At 29.8% G+C, this 24,440-nt stretch overlaps 2 protein-coding genes across 11 annotated transcripts; both read left to right on the forward strand.

Moving 5' to 3' along the window:
* LOC118449165 (outer mitochondrial transmembrane helix translocase) lies at window positions 1-3,050 on the forward strand. The gene is made up of 6 exons (XM_035883408.2): window positions 1-443; window positions 593-835; window positions 909-1,110; window positions 1,201-1,397; window positions 1,476-1,654; window positions 1,747-3,050. The coding sequence occupies exons 1-6, from the start codon at window positions 288-290 to the stop codon at window positions 1,907-1,909; spliced, it is 1,140 nt and encodes a 379-aa protein (XP_035739301.2). The 5' UTR covers window positions 1-287; the 3' UTR covers window positions 1,910-3,050.
* Window positions 3,051-3,570: 520 nt separating this feature from the next.
* Window positions 3,571-21,352, forward strand: Pten (phosphatase and tensin-like protein). Of its 10 annotated transcripts, none has more exons than XM_085660696.1 (10): window positions 4,768-5,138; window positions 6,242-6,775; window positions 6,862-7,078; window positions 7,185-7,314; window positions 7,403-7,681; window positions 7,768-7,913; window positions 7,994-8,157; window positions 8,234-8,515; window positions 8,590-8,767; window positions 14,232-19,837. In XM_085660696.1, the coding sequence occupies exons 2-10, from the start codon at window positions 6,602-6,604 to the stop codon at window positions 14,297-14,299; spliced, it is 1,638 nt and encodes a 545-aa protein (XP_085516822.1). In that variant the 5' UTR covers window positions 4,768-5,138; window positions 6,242-6,601; the 3' UTR covers window positions 14,300-19,837. The 10 variants fall into 10 exon arrangements, with proteins under 10 accessions (XP_035739472.1, XP_035739473.1, XP_085516820.1 ...); XM_085660697.1 differs by lacking the exon at window positions 14,232-19,837 and adding an exon at window positions 20,955-21,352 and having other exon boundaries at window positions 4,772-5,138; XM_085660698.1 differs by lacking the exon at window positions 14,232-19,837 and adding an exon at window positions 9,303-10,187 and having other exon boundaries at window positions 4,772-5,138.
* The last annotated feature ends 3,088 nt before the right edge of the window (window positions 21,353-24,440 follow it).

Below are 24,440 nucleotides of genomic sequence, written 5' to 3' on the forward strand. Positions count from 1 at the left end.
GTAAGTTTAGTACAAATCAGAGTGTTTGAATGACGCAGAATTTACCGCGTAATTCCTATTCCTCCCTTCTTTTCGCTCATTCATTTTCTTTCCTTCTTTTACTCTCTCTCTTCCTTTTTCTCTCGATATTCCATCGTTCCTTTCATTCGACCTAACCAAATAGTGTCGAAGGATTGTGTTTTTACGAAAGATTGTAGAGGTTAGAATTTACTCACGCGGTTTAATGTATTGCGCATCGTCTCAAAGAATTTTAAGGTAAATTCGGTCATTATTAGAACGTAATAAAAATGAATGTAGCAGACGGACCCGGATTTACTCGTTATGAGATTTTGTTACTCGCTGCAAGACTTTCCTTTGTAACTGCAGTCGGATTTTTTACGATGAAATGGTTCGTCCATCAACTTGATCCTACAAATGCGGCTAAGAAAAAAGCTAAAAAAAAGGTAGGCTTTCTATTTTCTATTAATTTACACGAAGAGAATATTTTCTATCTTATTATATTTCAATTTTCGTATAAGGAGGCAAACCTAACCTATATCATCGAATGAAAGATATATAATAAAAGATCTTACTACTTTCAATTATTATTTAGACTCGAGAACAATTGCGTAAACTTGCAAAATCAGATGGTGTTATATTATCCGTTGATATGGATCAATTAACAGATTACGAAATCATAATTGCTAGTCATTTAGTTGATCCTCAAGATATCAAAGTTTCATGGGAGAATATAGCTGGATTGGAGCATGTTATTCAAGAACTTAAAGAGACAGTTATACTGCCCATACAGAAAAAAGAACTTTTTTTAAATTCTCAATTAACACAAGCTCCAAAGGTTTGTAAAAATAACGTGTTATATTTAAAAAATTGTAAATTATATTGTATTAACCTCTCTGCCTTTCATTCAGGGTGTTTTATTACATGGTCCACCAGGTTGTGGTAAAACTATGATTGCAAAAGCTACTGCCAAAGAAACTAGAACTCGTTTCATTAATTTAGATGTTAGCATTCTTACCGATAAATGGTACGGTGAGAGTCAAAAATTGACTGCTGCTGTATTTTCATTGGCTGTAAAACTTCAACCATGCATCATCTTTATAGATGAAATAGGTTAATTGAATGAACATAATCTTTTGTGATTGTTTAATAGTTTCTTACTTTGCTGTATTATATATATTTCATTATCTTTTACTTTATTAGATTCCTTTTTGAGAGCACGCAATTCACAAGATCATGAGGCAACTGCTATGATGAAAGCACAATTTATGTCAATGTGGGATGGTCTAATAACTGATCCATCTTGTACTGTGATTGTAATGGGAGCAACGAACAGACCCCAAGATTTAGATAGAGCTATTTTAAGGCGTATGCCTGCTACTTTTTATATAGGATTACCTGTAATACACAAATTATATATTATTGTCTTTCGATATTTCTCTATTTTGTATTTATGTCAATATATTTCATTGATATAGAATGAAGAACAGAGAATACAAGTCCTGAAGTTAATTTTGCAGCATGAGCCAATTGCAGACAATGTAGATATTAAAAAGATTGCTAAAATGACAGAAGGTTTTTCTGGCTCGGATTTGCAAGAACTTTGTAGAAATGCATCTGTATATCGTGTTAGAGATTATCTACGAACACATGCACAGTAAATATCAGTGCATATAACAAAAAAAAATGTTTTATTTGGACAATATATTGAGAAAAATATTTTACACATTTTTATCTTTAAATTTATAGGGATATAGGCGAGACAAGTGCAAGTACTAGTACAGACGACGAAGAATTCCACGATGCCGTACGTCCTATAACAATGGAAGATCTTCTCACGTCTTATAGGAAATTAAAAACATCTAAGATGCATACAGGCACTTTAAATTCTGTTAGGTTAGATTTAGATTAAATACAAGAGGATCGAGATTATCGGCATGTATTACACTAACTAATTTTTATTCAATAAGTTGGAGTATGTTTAATAAAACAAATATCTTACAGTCGAAACAGTTTTATAACTGTGCTCGATCTTTTTACGAAGATAAATACTTGCAGAAGATTTCATGATGTATGCAAATATAAAATCATAATTGTCCGGGTATGTTCATATTATCTTCTTCACTAATCTTTTTCTTTTTTTTTCCATTTATTTTATTTAATGGAATTATAGATTCATTAAAATTGTGATTCATTGGACTTCTTTGAAAATTTTGATATAAGTATATTCAAGATATTGAATCTTCCATGTGCTTGTGTGAAATCTTCCAATTATACTTATCATCATTATTGTTTTCAGAGTATACACAATAATCGTGAAAAACTTATTCACATTTGAACATTTATTTATTAAAAGTTTATGATATTTATCATTTTTTAGGGAAGACACTTTTTGTGAACTTTGGATTACATAATTCATGAAATCAGACATCTTGTATAAATGAACACGTAAAACTATTCTGAGTCCTATTAATATATAACTAAATATGTAACTAAAAATAACGTATGTATCCACATTGTATAGAATCAGTTTTGTTTTGAAGACAGTAATATATTACGTAATATAATCTCAATAGGAATACATAAGTGAAACTTAAGAGAACTACTTTTCTTTTTAATTTAAATGTTATTGCATTATTATCAATGAAAGCAGATTAAATTATTCTTTCTGTGATCTATCATAACTTATTTTATAAAGTTATATTGATGTTATCTGAGGCTGAAATGATATTTAGATAAAATGTACAATTTGAAATAATAGTACAACATGAAAAAGAAACAAAATAATAATGTAGAATTATATTTTGCACAAAGTTTATGCTTATATAGTTGAAAAGGAAAAGAATTTTATCTGCGACATACTATCGAAATCAATTCATTCGTATAAATGTATACTCAATCATTAGAATACTTACGTAACATAATAGAAGGATTTATCTTGATTTAGATATATTAATAGTTAAGTTTCATTATCTGATCAATGGAAGTATTTAACTTCAAATTTTAATATACCGTAGGAAATGAAGTTTTAAATATGGCATATATTCAAGTGTTTCGATGTCGAAAGGAATATGAAAAGGCAAAAAAAGAAAAGAAAAAAAAAGAAAAAAAAAAAGAAAACAAAAAAAAAAGAAAAAAAAAAAGAAAACAAAAAAAAACAAAAAAATCGACTTTAATTATTAGTAAAAAAACATTTTGTTTCTAAACCACTGCGAAATTTAAAATGTATTCGAATAAAGAAAAAAGATTTTGTATGTCGCGGTGTTTAACCCATAATATAAAATATAATTCGTAAAATGAATTTAAATTGTAAATTTAAAAATCGTGCATGTATATATATATATATAATATAATTTGATGCGTAATGGTGTGTACGTATTCGAAATTTGGAGCTCGTTGTTGATTGGTCGGTGTTATCGCGTATCGATTATAACCGACCAATGAGCGTTCGAGAAGAGAGCATGTCGCGCGCGTACGATATCAATAAGAGTGAGGTTGATTGGTCGGTGAAAAGAAAATCAAACGCGCATGTGCGCCAAGTGAGACAGCGGAGCGCCTCCATCGTTCGGTGAGAATTTCCAGGAACGTAAGTCGCTGAGAAAGAACGATAGAGAGGGATAGAGATAGAGACCAAGAGCGAGCCAGGACAAAGCCTCTGCCCTCCCTTGTAATGCCGCGGTGTAAGCGGTCTATCGTCATCATCCATTCTCCTCCGTACGAGAAACGACTGTGGTGTATGCACGCGACATGAACGCGTCGTCGTGAATGGCGCCGGTGGTGAAAAGTTTGGCTGTGCAAGTTTTACCAATAATTATTTCGTTTAACAGTCGCCTATGGAAGCAGTATTTGAGATGGACGCTTACGAGGAGTAGCACCACTTCCGTTCGCTAATTAAGCGTGGCTTTTCGCTCCTTTTTCTTTTCCTGTTTTTTTTTCTTTTCTTTTGTTTCTTTCCTTTGCTTTTTTTTTTTCGTTTCCTTCCCCTCTTCTTCTTAGCGGTTACCACATACACGAAGCATCTCGATAGTATATATACGTACCTCACGCGCGTGGATTAGTAGCGGACGATTGCAAGGCTAAAAGAACGCGGAGGAAAGCAAAAGAAGAGACAGAAAGAGAGAGAGAAAGAGAAAGAAAGAAAGAACGAAAAAAAAATGCGCCTCGAAGTAGAGAGAAGAGCGTGGAGAACGCTCGGATTCCAGTATGAGTGTCCGTAAAAGCGGACGACGAATATCGACGAGACTCGCTCGGTTATAAAGTGGACGGACAGCCGTGCGCTGCAACACACCTGCACGGTGTGCACGCTCCGATGCGTTGTTGGTGAGTGTGTGCGTCTACTGTCTTTTTCTTTCTTTCTATCTATATCATCATTATATATATATATGTATATATATATTGTGTATATACACATATATGTATATATATATATCTCCCTTCCCCGGCAAGCGCGTGTGTCGCGGTTGGCTGCTGCGTACGCGTGTCCCCCTCTCATCGCGAATCCCGCTATATTCGGTGTATATATGTGCGTGTGAAGGAGAGCGTTTATGTACGTTGACACGAGTGCATTGGTGTCTCTTGCACCTTCTTAACGTCGTAGATGAACCGAGAAAACGTGTATATCCTTCTTGCGCCCTGTCGTCCACGAGAGATACATGTATGTATATATGATGTGTGTAATATACGTGTGTACTCGCGGTAGTAAACCATCGTCACTACCATCATACAACCACCACCACCACCAGCACTACACATCAACGTCGCGTCGTGCGTATGTGTATGTATATACTGTGCGCAGCCGTCGTGCGCGAACCACACGCATGAACCCGCGCAAGTGTTGTATATGTATGTACACGCGTGAAATGAATATATATGTGTTTGTGTGTGTGTATGTGTATGTGTGTGCCTTCTCTTGGACGCGAGTAAGCGTCGTGTGTCGTACGCAGAGTACGACGAGCAAGTGTTCCGATTCTGACACGATGACACGACCGTGCTGGGAAAACGTGGGACGACAGTGAATATACGTGCGGGCGCGAGTGCTTCTATAGACGCGTTCGATCGTGTTTTATCTTCTATACTTTGCCGTTGCTCCTACTCGACGCAGGAGGACGAACTCATCGAAGACCATCAATTTCGAATTAGAGGTCTGCTGCGTTTCATCGTCGCAGGACACGCCGTGATCTCGCGTAGGAGAACGGACGGAGTGTATGTGCATGTGTGTGCGTATGTGTGTGGTGAGTGAGAGAGACAGAGAGAAAGAAAGAAAAAAGAGTGAGAGAGTGAAAAAGAGAGGGAGAGAAAGAAAGAGTGAGAGAGAGAGAGGGAGAGAGAGAGAAGTGGATATCGATGAACATGGTTCGAACGTTTCTGGCCGGTTTTTCAATGAGCACGAAAGATCGAGGATCTTTCGATACGAGAATCGTGTCTCTCTCGCGAGAAATTTGTTAAATTCTATAGTAGCAATATGTGAAAAGGCACCGCTTCATTGAGAAGACGAAATATCCCGAACGATGTGCCAGTGAAACTGGCGTGAAAAATCGTATCCGTACGTCGGAGAAGCTCTCCGGCATTGCAAATGGTGCTTAACCTAACCTTTCGTTCTTCTATGCTCGTCGTCACGGTTTTTCTCGCTGCTGAGCGCGTTCTTTCGAGATCTTGCAGGGAACTGAAATTGGAGAGAGAGAGAGTGAGAGAGTGTGTGTGTGTGTGTGTGTGTGTGTGTGCGTGAGTGAGAGAGAGAGAGAGTGTGAGAGAGTGTCCAAGACACCGAGATCGGGCTCCTCTTTTGCATTCGTAATTGTACGTTAATCTTTCTTCTTTATCGAAGAACATCGATTTTTTTTCATCTCCTCGATATATAAAGTCGATCGTGCGATTACAATTCTAGCTTCCTCTTTTTTTTTCCCCCCTCTCTCTTTTCTCACTTCGTAATTTTTCTTCCTTCATAGTTACCAGATATTCTATCGCGATGAAACGATTTTGATCTCTAATCATTTTTTTAATAAACTTTTCCAATCGACCATTTCATATCCAATACAGAGAACAGCTTTCTTTATTTTTAAAGTTACATGTGCATTGATATTTAAATTAAAGATGATTCTTGATATAATATGATAAACTTTTCCCCCCCCATAGAGAGATTTGCATCCAAATCATACTGACAGAAAGTTTCTTTTGTATCTATTTGATTTATCATATTAAAAAGTTATTGAAATTTATTGAATCTCTAATGTTTGTCGTTCAACAGCAGTGATTGTGGTGTTATTCATGTCAGTATTCGATGGAAATGACAGAAATAAGAATGTATTTTGAATGCTAGGTTTTCGTCCTTTGCTTGAGAATTACAAATTCAATAATCTTTATGAAATCTTTGATTTTTGAATAAGAGTATAAAGAGTAGCATTAGTTAATGTTTTTGTGTTGTGCAATGTGGATCCGTAAAACAAAGCTCTAATTTTGTGTAAGTTGACATTTCAATACTTGTGTCAAGCTGGTGCTGGCGGTGGTGGTTACATAGTGACGTTACAATCTGATTGTGACAGAGAATTACTAAATGTTATGGAAGAAAGATAAAAAGTCTCCATGAAATGGATAATAAAAGGAACACATGCTCTGGGAATTGATGGGTATATGCTTTTCCTGCAGGAGACCTACTAGCAGCAGGTTGAACAGTAAGATCTCTGAGCACATTTCGGCGTCGGTAACTCCCCTCCATGTTTGTCTGGAGGAACAAAGAGGACCAGAACTGGGCTTATGTGACGCCTCAGCTCACAAGCCACAGGTATAGTTTTATATTCTCTATTTATAACATTTAAGATAATAGTATAAATTATAAATGATTTTAATTAGATTTATTCCTTTGAACAGGTCAAAAAGGTTTTTGAAAATTACAAAGCACAAGAAGAGGCTGCAGAGGAAAAATTGGAGATTGGACTAGTTGTAATTGATATTGGAGAGGTGGAGCAAAACCAGTCGAGTATGGCCAATACTATTAGTAATATGAAAATGACTAACCCCATAAAGGGGCTTGTCAGTAAACGTCGTAAACGTTTCAAAGAAGATGGCTTCGATCTTGATCTCACATGTAACCTTTTGAATTTATTATTTAAACTATCCATTTATAAATATTCATCGTATACAGGTATAAAATGCATTACTACATATTCCTTAACTTTATTGTAAATAAATAGATATACGAGATAATTTAATAGCTATGGGATTTCCTGCTGAAAAGTTGGAAGGAGTATACAGAAATCATATTGATGATGTTGTCAAACTGCTAGAATCTAAACATAAGGATCATTATAAAATTTATAACTTGTAAATAGCTCTTTTTTATTTTATTTTATTTAACTCTATATTATTTTTGTATCTATAATAATTTTAAAACAATTTTCTCTCTTCCTAGATGTTCCGAGAGATCCTACGATTTTAACAAGTTTAAGCAAAGAGTTGCTACGTATGCATTCGATGATCATAATCCACCAAGGTTGGAACAAATTAAGCCATTTTGCGAAGATGTACACACGTGGCTTTCTTTGCATAAAGAAAATGTAGCAGTAGTTCACTGTAAAGCAGGTAAAGGACGAACTGGTGTTATGGTATGTTGCTACCTTCTTCACAGCAAACAGTTCCCCACTGCCACAGAAGCTCTTAACTATTATGGTACCAAAAGAACACACGATAGGTAGGTTCTTTTCGGATCGTTTTGCCGCATGCTAATACTATTATTTCTGTATAATAACAGTATATAATATAACATTTTGTAATTAGGAAAGGAGTAACAATACCTTCCCAAAGGAGGTACGTGGGTTATTATGCTACTCTCGTTCAAGAGGGTCTAAATTACCAGCCAATTACATTAATTCTACGGAAAATTCAATTGGATCCAGTTCCCATTTTTAACGGGGGCCAAGGCTGTAAGAAGAATAATAATTTACATTACTCGTTTAAATGTTAATATAAAATAATATATTCTAATTTATAATCTATATTTTAGATCTGCATTTTGTAATATCTGAATCAAATAAGAAGGTATTTAGTTCAGAAGTTCATGAAGTACGAAAAGGAATGCATTCTATTTGTATTCCATTACAACATAATGTGGCTCTAACAGGTGATATTCGAGTGGACTTCTATAACAGGCCAAAAATGAAAAGAAAGGTATATGATTACAATGTCTATAAAAATATTTCTATTCACGTGTTAATCGACTTGAAAATTATTCTATTGTTCTTAGGAAAAGCTGTTCCACTTTTGGTTTAATACATTTTTTGTACGTGATCATGTTTTATCTGAATACGATAACGGGGAATTACCGGTTGAACGATCGACGAGGGCATTGAGTTGCGATGGTACAGCCATGGAATTACCGATGGTCATGTCACATGTAAAACCCCGAACAGGATCTCTAGCTAGCCTTGGACCCATGCCACCTACTCTTGTTTTGAGTATAGACAAGTGGGGCTTAGACGACGCACATAAAGACAAACATCACAAAATCTACAGTGCAGATTTTAAAGTAAGTTCTATCGTAGATTATCCGGCGATGCCCTACCTAAATTTATATCTCGTAATAATATTTACTAATTTCAGGTTAGTTTATTTATGCACCGAGTTGGTGGAAGTAATTCGCCGGCTGTGCCAGCGACAACGAATAGGTTGGGAGAGGGTCTACAAATAGGAATGGGTGGTCAGGAAACGCCCAGCGAATCCAGTGAAGCGGATAGCAGTGAATGCGATACAACGGGAGATGAAGATGGTTGGGAATCTGGTGAGTCTTCTGCATCTCTGGTGGTGAATCACCACAATCTTACACACAGCAGTAGCCATACACATGTTAATACCCACCAAAGAACTAGTCTCAGAGAAACAGCTAAAGGTTTACTCTCACGTGGAGATAAAAGTAGGAATAGCCCTAGGCAAAGCACTGCTAGTGTAAAACGTTCTTCAACATTTGTTCGTTCATCCACGTTAGATACATAGTCGATTCGTTGATCTTGGAAACTCTTAGAAACTGAGTTCTTTCAACTAGCATTATACTTTGCAGATTTACGTAACTTCAGTTTTTAAGTTTCAAAAGATTTGTAGTGTGTGTGTGTTTATATACATCGTATATACATACATATACACACATATATATATGTATGTATATATGTATATATGTATGATGTATGTATGTATAATAGTATACACACATGCAACACATACTCTATTTTATACACACACACACATACACGCACACTATTGCTTGATAAGAGAGTACAATCTAAAGACATTTATTATTTGACTTTTCCGCACTATTTCAGCATGAAATGTGGTAAAGCATCTACCAAAAATGCATAAGGATTCTTTTTTATTTTGATCATGGTTGGAAATACTTGCAATCCCGTTTTTTATGACGTATGCTTTTTTTTCTCAGTTAGAATAAATATTGTCAAAATATATCAATCTTTCATTGAAAAATTTTTTATTAATCTTGCAAGTAGTAATGAGAAATCTCTTGGTTGATTGTAATGGGAGAATACAAACAAAATTTTACTTTGGATAATCTTCTTTGTTTTTTGTTACAATAATGAAATTATGTCAATACGTATTTATGAAAGTGAACACAACAATATTTACAGACATAATCTTTTTTTTTTCCTCCTTTTTTTTTTTGGATTTATCTTAATCTATTTTTTCATGCAAAGAGTATGGTACATATTAAAAGTATATAAATCTTACCACAGCACAAAGTTAGAAGTTTTTGCTGCACTATTATATTATTTGCATGTCTTACAGCAACTCCTTGCCTTCTTTGGGTATTGGGGATTATTAACAACTATTGATAAGTCATTAAGAATCTATTTTTAATTGATCCTCTTATTGATTATTCTATCTGTTTCTACAGTATTAAGTGTTTAATCCAATTTATTTTGAACAACTTTATAAAATTACTTGTGGAATTATCAAATAGGATTATTGTAAATAGTAAATTTTCAACGTGGTAGTTCTTGCTTCTAAACAAGTTTGTAACTTCCATGTGACATTCATATACGATATAGTACATTTAAACTATCAAATATGTTTGTTGAATTTCTAACTATACAAGCATATAGTAGAATTACAAACATTATTGATTTTATTAGTTTATAACATACGATGTCTATATCTGCTCAGGCATAAGAACACTTGTCAAATTTAGATTTCTATTTCTATTAAAAGTAGAGAGTGTATCTTGATAATATATTTATATATATATATATATATATATATATATATATATATTATATATATAAAATAAAAAAAAACCGTTATAGTGATGATTAGTACTTTGGAAATACCAAAGTCAATTTGTGTATAGACTGCTATAAATAATTATAATAAGAGTTTGTAAAATAATATTGACAATGATATATGTATCAAGAGATTTCTTCTGTCTTATTTTTCTTTCTTTTTCTTTTTTTCTATTTTTATCTTTTAAAAAAATTTTTCTGAACTATTCATTAGGCTGTGCAATGTATAAACTTTTTCCCCTCGATATTTCCTATACAACCAAACATTAATTTAGCATCAAAATACATTTTATTTAATAATAATAATAATAATAAAAAAAATCTGTATTTCATAGAATACATTACATCTTGATAATTGAATTAAAGATTTACTAAAGCAGTAAAGCGTTATATTTGGAAATATTTAAAAGATACCTGATAAAAATATGCTAATTTAAAAATAATAAGTATCTTCATTGCACATTTTATTACTTAGTTATAGAGATATAATCATTGTTATCAAAAGATAATCTCTGTCACAAATATTGAACAGCACGTATCGGTAAGATACGTGAGTATTTATAAATACTATAAAATATACAGTTTTAAAGAGCGGTCTTAAAATTGATATTTTATAAATGTTCAAATATGTGATTATTAATATGAAAACTGTGTGCCTGTCTGCAAAGTGAGAACAGGGAAAATTTAATTCTTATTTTGAATTGTATAAATTTAAATTATATTATTAAATTAGTAATTTTCAGTTAGGCTGGTGCTTACTTACTTTAAGCAAAAGTTGAAAAATCAGTTTATAAGGGACCTACAGAATTCAGATTTAAAGAAAAAAATCAGAATTTAGTTTATCAACGAGAAATACTGCATATGAATTAAAATCGTCTTTCTACTGTTTATATATATATATATATTTCTCTTTTTAATATATACAAAGATCACATACAATTTTAGCTTAGTTTACTGTTGAAAAGCGAGTAATGATGTTTAAATACTACAAATTGATGATAAGCAAAATGAAGTCTGGCTTTAGGGTCATTATTGGTTAGAAATAATTGAAATTTGATTCTAGAAGCATGTTTCTAAAATGTTGTTTGCATGAATTTATTGTAATATTGATTTTTCAGTTTTGATATGTGTAATTTTTTTTTTTTTTTTTTTTTTTTTTTATATATAAACGTCCTCTATTTAAAAGCTATTATTTGCAGGAAATTATTTTTCATTATATATACTAATTTATATTACACAATCTATCTACATAAAAATGACATATGTTTCTGTATGTCATAAAATTAATAATAATGTGTGTATGTATGTATGTATGTGTATATATATATATATATATATATATATATATATATATATATCATACTATCAAAGTTATATTACATAAAAAATTTATGAAGTTATACGAGATATATATAGAAATGAATAAAACTTTTGTATAAATCAAATGAATAGTACAAAGGTGTATTACATTAATACGTTTTTATCCTTTAAAAAAGGAAAAAAAAAAATAAAAAAAAAAGAATGAAAAATATGACAAGCAACATAATTCAATATAGTGTAAGAGTCTATAAAAAAATAAATCTAACTTTTAGAAGGGTATCCCTGAAGCCAGCATCGTTCGGTTTTCGTTTACCCAAACACAACAATCTTGTAAATATGTAATGTTAATTACTGTAGATGTATTAGTAACAAATGATTTTTGACAATAATATATATATATACCATTTGCAAGATATTGGGCCTATATGTTCACATACATAAGTATTTTGTCTTTTTTTTTTTTAAATATTCCTTATTAGTCATTAGTACTTTAAATTTAACACTGCTTTTTACATTGTATAAATGTACAGTCGAAGATACAATTTTATACTTCTGAAAGTAAAATGCACGATTATCGTCAATCTGCAAAACAAAAAATTTATATTTTTCCTTAATGCTTTTTTATACAGTTTTAAAAATTGCCTGTAACATTGAAATATCAGAGCCCTATGACATTTATAATTTTGTTCTAATCCTTGTATTATATTGCATGTTAGTAATTTATAATAAAAAAAGAAATAAAAAAAAAACAAACAAAAAAAAAACAGAAAAAAAGAAAAGAAAAAAGAAAAAAAATTTGAAAAGATTGTTGTATAATGTCTAAAACATAAAATTTGTGAGACACATTTATTAACGATTATATAATAATTATATTTGTGATATATATTACTTATGATTATGATTATGATTATTATTATTATAATTATTATTATTATAATTACTATTATCTCTATACCGTTGTTATATTATAATTATTATTACCACCATTATTATTACAAATGCTACTGCTGTTACTATTATTCTCAATATCACCATCAGAGACATACCTGCTATTATTATCACAATTAAACTGTTAATGGTTTTTAAATACAATGTTGTGTTACAAGCGTACTTTTGTATTTCATATTTTACAAATAAGAACACGCACGCACATACATATACATGAGAATGTGTCTACAATGTATTCATATCTCCTACTTTTTTACAGAATGTATAATACATTGTTCTTTCATCGATCCAATGATTTAAGTAATAATGATTAGTTATGAACATATAAATATTTAATTTCTATTTTTTAGCTGTCTACGCTATTACAATATTTTTTACTATTATAATTCCAGTATTTACATCTGTTATATAATATTTGAGATTTCTCCCTGTTTGTGACTGCTTTTCTGAAGGTACAAAGTGAAATTATATATATATATATATATATACACACACACATACACATATACATACATACATACATACATATATACATATATACATCCATATATATATAATTTCTTTATTTCTTTAATATATCTTTAGCGTATTTCTTTAATTATAACTTTTAGTGTATGCGGTGTAATGGATTATGCATTGATGAGTTGCGGTAAAGTTTCAGAGTTATTTTCTTACATGTAATATTGTATTGCCATAATTAGAAAGTCATTGTACGAGACACGAGTGTGTATTATGATAAATGTCTTTTCATTATTTGTGAACTGCTTTTATTCTCACCGAAATTTCGACAATAGGTAGCGAAATATTTTCTCAGATCGGTGCATCTGCTTTCCTTGCACTCTATTCCTTGCATGCTGCGTGTAAGTACATTACTGCAAGTTTTATTATCCTTTTCTGTGTAATATTTACATACTTATATATACATATATATTTACACAAATATATATATTAAATTTGTATGTAAACGCAGTATTATATGATAAGGGTAGAAGTGGCAGAAATGCAAGTGATCATAATTATCTATTTTCTTCTTTTTATAAATGAAATTCTTTCATGTTATTTACTGCATGTTTGTCATTGTGAATGTATATAAAAGAAAAGTGCCACACATATTTCTTTAACCCGAGATCATAGAAAAAAAAAAAAAAATAATTTAATCGTTCACCTGACCGAATTATAAAAATTTCTTTGAAATCATTAACAAATTCCATTTAATATCCCAAGTATATGTCAATAATATAGATATATCATGAATATTATTAATGTTAAATCATTATTGAGTTAAAGAGATATTTGTAACTTGAGAGAAAATAGCACTATATCCTCTTCAATATTAATTGTTAACAATAATATTATTTAATATTGATGATAATAATAATAATAATAATAATTATAATAATAATAATAATAATAATAATAATAATAATAATAACAATAATAATGATAACAATAATAATAATAATGATAACAATAATAATAATGATGATAATAATAATAATGATGATAACAATAATAATAATGATGATGATAACAATAATAATAATAATGATGATGATAATAATAATAATAATAATAATAATAATAATAATAATAATAATAATAATAATAATAATAATAATAATAATAATACGATGTCAGAATAACCGTAGATAGTGACTGACTGATTATATCTATATGTCTGTTCGCCCATAGTGGACATGGATCAACGCGTTGGCCGGTATCGTCTACTATCTGATGGAGGGATGATAGATCTTTTGTGAGCACATCGCACATCACCCTTATTCATCTTTCAACTGCCGTGTCAATGTTATCTTTAGTTATCAGACAAACATCATTAAATGTACAAAGTAAATGAGCTAATAGATCTCTGCCATATTCATGTTTTACGTTTAAGGTTTTAAAAATGTGAAATTCGTTCGGAAATTATTTTTTTTTCTTCCTTTTTTTTTTTTTTTTTTTTTTTATATTTTATTTGTTTATTTATTTATTTTTTTTCTTTTTATTTATTTAATAACGAGCCCGTTACTTTGTAACGAGAAATTAGATCATTTAGATTTTGACAATAGGAATAAATTTTCTCGTAAATAACAAATTAATTTAAGTGCCCACCATGATTGTTGTTAAGTGACGCAGGAGTAACCCAAGAGAATATTTCTAGCAGTTAGTGTTAAATCAAAATTAATCATATTTGTATTTCCTATGTACAAAGCAGGAACGTTATATCGTTCTCGGGATTGTGTTCGTTATGAAAGAAAAAGAAATGAGAAGCAAAATGAGGATAATATTTTCATCTCTGGGCACCCATTAACAAATCGTTTGTTCAAAATAATAATGACAAAGAAATGGAAATATTAACAAAATAGGGATATATATTGTGTGTGTATACAGAATTGAAAGTTTAACGAATGCATATATTGAAAGATCGCTAAACGAACATAATTATTATTTATTTTATTTTATTTCTTTTCTTTTCTTTTCTTTATTTTTTTTTTCTTTTTTTTTTTTTTCTTTTTTTTTTTTTACTGGGCAGAGCAATCTCTTATAAAATTGTATTATAACTTTGAAAATAATCGTGGATCGAATTATGCGTATTTTTGTTCTCTTTTATTTGTCGCATATCAATATTGTAAATCGACGATTTTCTTACGATGTTAGCGTATGAAAGACTTTTCGAATTTGTCGAAATGACAAGAAAGAGAGACATCGATCGCAATTGCTGAAGAAGAAAAAAGAAACGGAACAAAAAAAGAAAAAACAACAAAAAAAAAAAAAAGAAATAAAAAAAAAAGAAAATTAACACGTGAAGCTGCTGCACTGTAGTGAGAAAGCACGTATTATAGAGTAAACTAAATGGACTGATTGTGTGAAGAAAATAATGCTGTATAGAACAAGACTATTTTCTTAAATAAGGGATAAATATCGTAAGTCAATAATGCGCGTCAAGAAATGAATGGGATGTACCGATAAAATATTTCGACTCGAAAACAATTTTTACAAATGATCCTATTGATCTCCCCACCGCCCATACCCCCTGTCCCTATTACCCCTGCTCCGCCCATCAGCTCTCGAAAAAATTTTTCATCCCTAATTCGATATAAAATTTATTTCTCTTTGCGAACTTTTTAATACGGCTGAATTAAAAAGTTTGATGTTGATTATTCTTCTCATTTTTATTTATTTATTTCTTTTTTCTTTTTTTTTCCTTCTCATTTCTTTTTTTTTTTTTTTTTTTTTTTTTTCTTCGTTAATTGCAAACGTTCAATTTTGTGATCGGCTGAAATATACGTATATTTTTGTACTAAGTCACAAATATCGAAAAGCCGATGCGATTTAACTCATCGTCATTTCGTACGTACAATATATTTATACGTTTCGTCGAATCAATGAAACAATTTATATGAAATATATATTTTCTCTCACATCGTCATCTAATTTAATCGAGAATAAAAATTTCGATGAGACTTAACCGTTTTAATATTTTAAAAATATTTCGGCATGCGGAGTGTTTGAAGGATATGCATGAAAGAAAGAAAGAAAGAAAGAAAGAAAGAAAGAAAAAACCAAAATAGGAACACATAGGATCTTCATTTCCGAAGAATATGAAGATTCTAAACAGCTTATTAGAGTGTAAATAATATAGAAAATAAATTATATATATATATATATAGAGCTTATATACATTTATCCTCGATATTCATGAACTTGTTCATTCACACCACTGTATCGCAATCTTCGTTTTGCATTTATCATGTTTTCTGTTACGATCTTCAAATATTTGTTGTTATTTTTCTTCTTTCTATTCTTTTACCTTACTTTTAATTTCTTTTCTTTACCTTTACCTTTATCTTTATCTTTATCTTTTCTTCTTAATTTGTTATTTCGTAAATATCTTCCTTTTCGTCTTCAACGAAGTCGGAAATTCATTTACTGTGAGCCTTTTAATATGACAGCATATTAAGATTGTAAGGTATTTACATCGTGCCTCATTTAAATCTATCTAGTTTATATACATACATATATATATAGTATATATGTAAAAAAATAAGAGAGGAAAGGGAGGACTGCTAAGAAACGATCTTCAATACAATTGTACTGTTCGCAGGCGAACACGTTCGATGGGGTACATAGTTGTTGATTTTTCGATTAATAAAACGTACAAATGAAGAATAAAAAAAGAAAAGCAGACAAAAAGAAAGAGAGAGAGAGAGAGAGCGAAAAAATAAAATAGAAGAAGAAGAAAAAAAAATGGAATATAATTTTCATTTTCGTGGAAAAGAAAATCTTCGAATGAACGAAACGTACTGTATAATTGCGATGTATAGTGTTTGGTTGTTAATTCATGAACTATATTAACGTGAGAATGAGAGAGAAAGAGAGAGAGAGAGAGAGAGAGGGAGAGAGAAAGAGAGAACGAAAAAAAAAATAATTTATTGAATGTGCAGAACAAGAGTCTCGACGCCGTCCTACGTGATTCACTGACACACGTATATACATAAACACATAAGTACACATATACATATACTTGTAATTTATTTGATCACACTTTTAGCACGTAGTCCATTTGAAACTACGACGTTTCTTGCCTTCGACAAGTTCTTTGTATTTTCTTTTTTTTTTCTTTTTTTTCTTTTTTTTTTTTTCTTTTTTCTTTTTTTTTGTAACATTCTACCACGATTGATGATAAAATGCAATTGTTCACGTTCGAAAGTTAAACTATTTTTCGGTTTGAAAAATAGAAATGTATCGTGCCATGTTCCTAATCGTCGTTCCACGCGAGATAAGCGTGAAAATTAGAAGAGTGAAGAAGAACACACACGAAGAAAAAAATTGGCAATTATCCAAATTTCATTGTAACGCGTGTACAGTCGAAAAATAATGCAAGCCGAACATAAAGGGAAACAAAAAATCCAACATAAATCATTCAAGACGATTCGTTTAAAAGAGAAAAGGGAGAAAAAAAAATGAGGGTCGCAATGTATTGTTTATTAATCGAAAAATGACACGGACTGATAAAAAAAAAAAAGAAAAAAAAGAGAGATGCTTCATTGTTTCATAATGATACAAATAGATAACAAATGGGACACTTTGTTTATGCCATAATAGAAAGAGAAAGAGAGGAGAAAAGCAAGGAAAAAATGATGTGGCATGTGAGAAACAGAGAGGGAGAGAGATAGAGAAAGAGAAAATAAAAAAAACGATTGTGTAAAACGGACACTTTATCATTTTTGATTAGCGATGCTTACATAATTAGTGATTACCGTTGTGATATATCTGATTAGGTAAATTTCATTGCCCAAGATGTTAATGGAAATATTTTATATCTTCCTTTATATAAAATAGGGCTAACAATAGATAACAGTAAGTTCGACTAAGGATTGTAGTACAAAGTTCTTATTTTTGGTAGTAAAAGGAATATTGAGCGAGAGAGAGAGAGAGAGAGAGAGAGAGAGAGAGAGAGAGAGAGAGAGAGAGAGAGAGAGCGAGAGAGAGCGAAAGAGAGCGAAAGAGGGAAAAAGTACTTTGTCCAATTACGATATTGACGGTTTTAATTATTCTTAACGAAGAGAAAGAAAGAGAGAGAGAGAGAAAAAGAGAGGAAAGATAAGATTGTAAATTCGACATCAACTTGTAAATCGATCATTATCTTGTGCATGTGATACTTTTTTTCTTTTTTAAACAAACACGATTTTTCATAGATTTAATTCCTTTTTTTTTTTTTCTCTCTTTTTTGTTTCACGATCGACCTTCACGGTAATTGTTATAATACTTTCGTTGAAATTGAACGTATCATCCTATTTACAAAAGATGTGCTAAAGAGATCGATCTGATCCAAATTGACTTGAATAAGAATATTTGCGTGTATGGGTATATTATTATTTCACGAGTAATGTACAAATCGTCAAAAAGAATTTTCTTTCCTTTTTTTCGTTATTACATGAATATAAATGTGCATAATTATACTTTTGAAAGATACATAAGCGAGACCTGTACCTTCATGGCTAACACGTAAATTAAAATTTGTATTTAAAATACATGCGATATATTTTTCATTAATTGAGACGAATATCAAGATGAAACATAAGTGTTTAATACGGAAGGATTGAAAAAAAAAAGAAAGAAATTTGCGGTCCGTATTTGTGTATGTGTGTGTGTGTGTGTGTGTGCGTGTGTGTGTGTGTGAAGTTTTTTTTTCTTTTTGCATTAAATAAAAAAAAAAAATGAACAAAACAAAAGAAAAAAAAAGATAAGTACCTCAGTGTTGATATAGATTAAAATAAATTCTTACAAAAACACGACGTACGTTTCGATCAACGCAAAAAAAAAAATAAATGTTACCTATGAAGTTTGCGTAAGGAATGTACATGGTTGTATTGGAATACAAAAAAAATTAGAGAGAGAGAGAGAGAGAGAGAGAGAGAGAGAGAGAGAGAGAAAGAGAGAGAGAGAGAGAGAGGAAAGGATAATACTTTCCTTAAATTCTGTATAAAGTGTGAAAAATGAAAAAAAAAAAAAGAATGTGTTGTGTGTGGATTGCTTAGAGACAGAGTGAAAGAGAGAGAGAGAGAGAGAGAGAGAGAAAAAGGAGAAATGAAGTGTCAAAAAATGAGGTATGACAAGGACAAACGATACCGTGTATCATAGTTAGTCTCTCTTGTACATACACGCGTATCGCGTATTGTTTATTATTAGATCGTCTCATATCGTTCATTGACGGACGATAGAACGCGAGTGGAATGATCTTTTATCACTTTGATCCTGATTTTTTTTTTCGAGTCGTCCGTTTTTCAAACAAAAAACTGGATTGTCACTCTTTGCGATACCTCGTTTTATATCGTTACGTACGATCAATCTCGAAAGGATGAGAGAGAAGATCAGAAACTTGAATTAAAATAATAAAAAGGGAAAAAAGAATATAAAAAGAGAGAGAGAGAGTGAGAGAGAGAGAGAGAGAGAGAGAAATAATGAATAATAAGCGGAAGAGAAAAAGATAAAGTTTATTCCCAAAAGAAAGAGAGAGAGAGAGAGTGAGAAAGAGAGACAGAGAGAGTGGGGGGGGGTGAGAGAAAGAAAACGAAAAAGAGAGAAGAAAAAAAGAAACAAAAAAAAACAAAGAACAAATAGAAGGAAAATATGAATGAGATACTGCTCTTTGTATAACTTATACATACATTCACGAGAAATGTTTTTTCCTTCGCTATATAGAGATCATATAAGTACCGTTTTATAAGTTACATTCTTTACGACGGCCCACTTTTATATAATTCATGCAAAATCTGTTTTAAAATATAAACGAGAAACACGTAATAATTTTTCTTCTTCCATTTTTAATTTATAATATTCTCTTCGTACACGACTTTCGAAGCTTTACCTTACTGCTACTATTACACTACTATTACCATTACTACTACTATTACTACTACTATTACTACTACTACTACTACTACTACTACTACTACTACTACTACTACTACTACTACTACTACTACCACTACTACTACTACTACTACTACTACTACTACTACTACTACTACTACTACTACTACTACTAACTACTATTACTGCTGGTACTATTCTCCTGTCCATCTAAAAAAACAAAAAAAATTAAACTTCTGTCAGGAGGTATGACGACTACTTTTCAAAATATGTACTTCGATTAACATTACATTGCACGTTTCGTATATAAGTACGTACATATTTCATTTTTTGTTTTTCCTTAAGTTTCATTACACACACACACACATACACACACACGCACATACACACAGTATGTGTATGTATATAAATAAATTTTATTTCCTCTAAACATGTGTATAACATTAATCAAATAATTTATATTTTGTTTTTTCCTTTTTTTTTTTTTTTTTTTTTTTTTAGACAATACATTTTTATACAATGTAATCCGCACCATGTAAATAACAATTATGTACAGAAATTTTTTTATATATTACAGGAATTGAATGTTACATTTAGATTCATTCGCAATACCAATTAACTGGTTTTTTTGTAATATTTTAATCGACGAACAGGGATTGTATTTAAGGTGTCGATATCATTTAAAGTTTCTTTTCTTTTTTACATTATTCCTTTTCTAATCTTTTTAATCGTACACATACATACACACATAATTACTGTTCATTCATATATATATATATATATATATATATATATACATGAAAAAAATCATATAAACACGCGCGTGTTTAATGCGATCTTATCCTACTGATCAGAACACTACCACCATTGTACTTGTTAGTAAAGCAAGACAGAGTATTAATATTAATAATAATATTAATAATAATAATAATAATAATAATAATAATAATAATAATAGTGATAGTAATAGTAATAGTAATAATAATAATAATAATAACTATTTTTTTTTTTGCTCGCGACTGACGCTTGGTCTGCTTACAGGGGAGTCGACGTATGTGTGAAAATTATGCGACTTGACTGATGGCGGGCCATTCAGAGCTAAACTCCTTCTAAGACGATCATCCTCTGACTGCCAAGACATCGCTTGATTATGATTCTGATCGATAGATCTCGATCGATCGACCATCGTAACCTGCCTGCCATTCGCTACGCATGCATACCCGCATCCCCTGTAATTGTTGGTACAAGCTCAAGCTTTATCAATTGTTTTTTACTCTTTATTTTCTTTTTTTTCTTTTTTTTTTTTTTTTTTTTTTCTTTTTTTTCTTCCTTTTAATTAATTTCATAGGTAACAAATATTTAATTTATATTACACTCAATAATATTTCTTCGTTTCTTAATAACATCAGGTATATACAGTGTCGTGTATAACTGAAATAATAGGGACAAAAAATAGATTTGAAGAAAAATAGAGAGACAGTAAAATAATAATAATAATAATAATAATAATAATAATAATAATAATAATAATAATAATAATAATAAAAATAATAATAATAATAATAATAATAGTAATAATAAAATAATAATGGAGCGCATGTGCGCTCATTGAACGTCCTTGGTAAGTCGAAACGCATCGTTCAAAAAATTTTCAATCGAATTACAATGATATAACGATTATATTAGTTAAATAGGAAAAGAAAACGAAGTTTATTCCGCAACAACAAATTTTTTTTACTCAATTATATGTCGTCATTGCATTTTCGATTAGACTGCTAGTATTTTATTTTTCTTTTTTCTTCCTTTTTTTTTCTTTTTTTCTTTTTTTTAGGAAGAACTAAAGAATATTCAGAAGTTTAATATTTAATTCAGATTCAGTTCTTTTTTTCTTTTCTTTTTTTTTTTTTTTTTTTTTTTTTGTATTTTCTTAGAGGGAAAACAAAAATTAATTCAGTCAATTTTTTAAATACACGACGTGTATTATATATTACTGTTACGAAAATGAGAGAATAGTTGCCAAATATTGATATCTTAACGTCTCAAATATTAATCTAGTATTTTCGAGTTCATTCGAATCGATCATCTTTTGACATCGCATTGTCTTCTCGTTTCTATTTTGTTTCTTTTTTCGCCTTTTTCTTTTTCTTCTTTTTTTCTTTTTTTGTTTTTCCTTTTTTCAACGTGAACATTTTTCTAGCATCTTTTGCAGATATATATATATATATATATATATATATATATATATATATATATATATTAATAAAAGAAGAATACATATTCTTTCTTGCCATAGTGAGTTAGCATGGGCAAAATTATTAGCGCGCGAAAATCGTATTTTGATAAACAAATATTAGTTGTTACATGCAATTGCCAGACTTATCCTTTATTTAATATAATTTTTGCAATTCCGTTTCTCCATTAAGTTATTTATATATATATATATAAATATAAATATATATATATAAAAAAAAAAAAAAAAAAAGGGAAAGTAAATCCGTTCCAAATATTTTATTATGTATCGACTTACATCTTAGCCCGATAGAACTCTGTGCCTCTATATCGTTAAACAAATATCTGCAGTTGCAGTTTAGTGTATCGAGGACTAGGATAGATCGTTATTTGTAATATATATACATTTATATATATATATGTATATATATAAATATATATATATATATATATATGTAAAGAAAAATAATAATAATTGACGATCTTAATAATCATTCGAAATTTATCTTTTGAAGGTCATATAAAAATTATTCCGATGAAAAATTATAAATATATATATATATATATTTTTTTTTTTTTTTTTTTTTTTTTTTTTTTTTTTTTAAGAGAATGAATAAACGTTTCTTCGTATTACATATTTATAATATTTTTCATAGATTTAAAATGTGGTAACACGTTCAGCACATAAGAGTTACGTAGTTACATTTAAAATTTATCTCCCCGATGTTTAATACTCGATATATTTTTTCTTGTTATATGCCACATATGTGGAATCTTAATGACACTATTGTTACGTAGACATCAGCATATTGTGTACGTTTTATAATTGTTATAATTAATAGGGAAGAATGTCGCGTAAAAGGATACACAAATAACACAACACATATACATACACAAACACATACACATACACATATCTATTCATTTACCATACAAGCTTTGAGAAGCTTCTGGCACGATCGATCATAAATAAATTATTTGATCATCTACTTTAATGCTGTACAATAAATGAATATTTTAATTTATTCTGCACAATATCGGTGATGATGACGATGACGATGACGATGATGATTTGTTTTTCTATTGCATTATTTGCAATTTGATTGCAATATCGATTTGAGAGAAATTAAAAAGTTCATTGTTGCCTATATAGATTAAGCCTACAAATGAATTTTATAATGAAATCTGTATCGTTATCATTTTTAAAAGGATAATAAGCTTAGGACACCTTTAGAAGCCATAATAAAATGCGTTTGTTCTTTTTTTTTTTTATTATTTTCTTTTTTTTTTTTTTTTTTTCTCTTTTCAATTACAATTTTCGTTACCCGAAGCTTTACTGGGACCAATACGATTATGTATAAGTCTGCATACTTTAAAATGAGACTACTTTAAGAAATAATATTTATAACATTGACCTTACGTTCTACTTAGCCTACAGAGTACAAATTAGATGACTTGATCTCAAATATGTGTGAAAATGATTAATTAACAAATTTTTAGAATACATATATACCTTAGCTATATTTTATGTATGCGTGGAGACATTTCATTAATATACTAGGATTCTTTGTAAAAAAAAAAAAAAAAAAAAAAAAAAAAAAAAAAAAAAGAATAGGGAATTTTTAAATAATTAGATACTAACATCTCGTATATATCTTTTATTTTATTAAAATTATATCATTACATTGGCTATAATTGAATTAATTTAGCCAAACAATATAATATTATTTTTATTATCACCAATACGAGACCACACAATCGTAAATCACATTTATTATTCTCGTCTTAAGATATAAGCCAATCTTTTTGATTACTTACACACTGCGTCTTCATAAACATATTTGTAAGATTGTAATGTTTCTTTTTTCTTTTCTTCTTCTTGTCCTTTTTTTCTTTCTTTTTTTTTTCTTTTGTTTTTGTTTTTAAATATTAATTCTCAATCACACATGAATTGTGTTAAATTTATACTAACGTATCGTCAAATGAAAATTAAAGATAAGTCATGACACATTTATTATTCAGCATTATAGAATTGTTAATAAGATGATTTCCAGTATTTACATATACCTTTAAATGATGTTTAAATATATTTCAATAATTATATATAATACATAATACAATATTATATAAAGGAATATTGCGATTCTCTACATTATTATGATTATCAGCTATAATGCTATTGTTTCACTTAATGTACCAACAATTAATGGTAACTATTTGTGCAAGAAAGGAAGCAATAATACTTTCAAGACGATCTTTTATTTTTATAACATAAAGATTGATGTTTGAAATCTTTCG

This window comes from Vespa mandarinia, chromosome 12 (genome assembly GCF_050613455.1).
Source record: "Vespa mandarinia isolate Hongniang chromosome 12, ASM5061345v1, whole genome shotgun sequence".
In the NCBI taxonomy this organism is placed as follows: domain Eukaryota; kingdom Metazoa; phylum Arthropoda; class Insecta; order Hymenoptera; family Vespidae; genus Vespa; species Vespa mandarinia.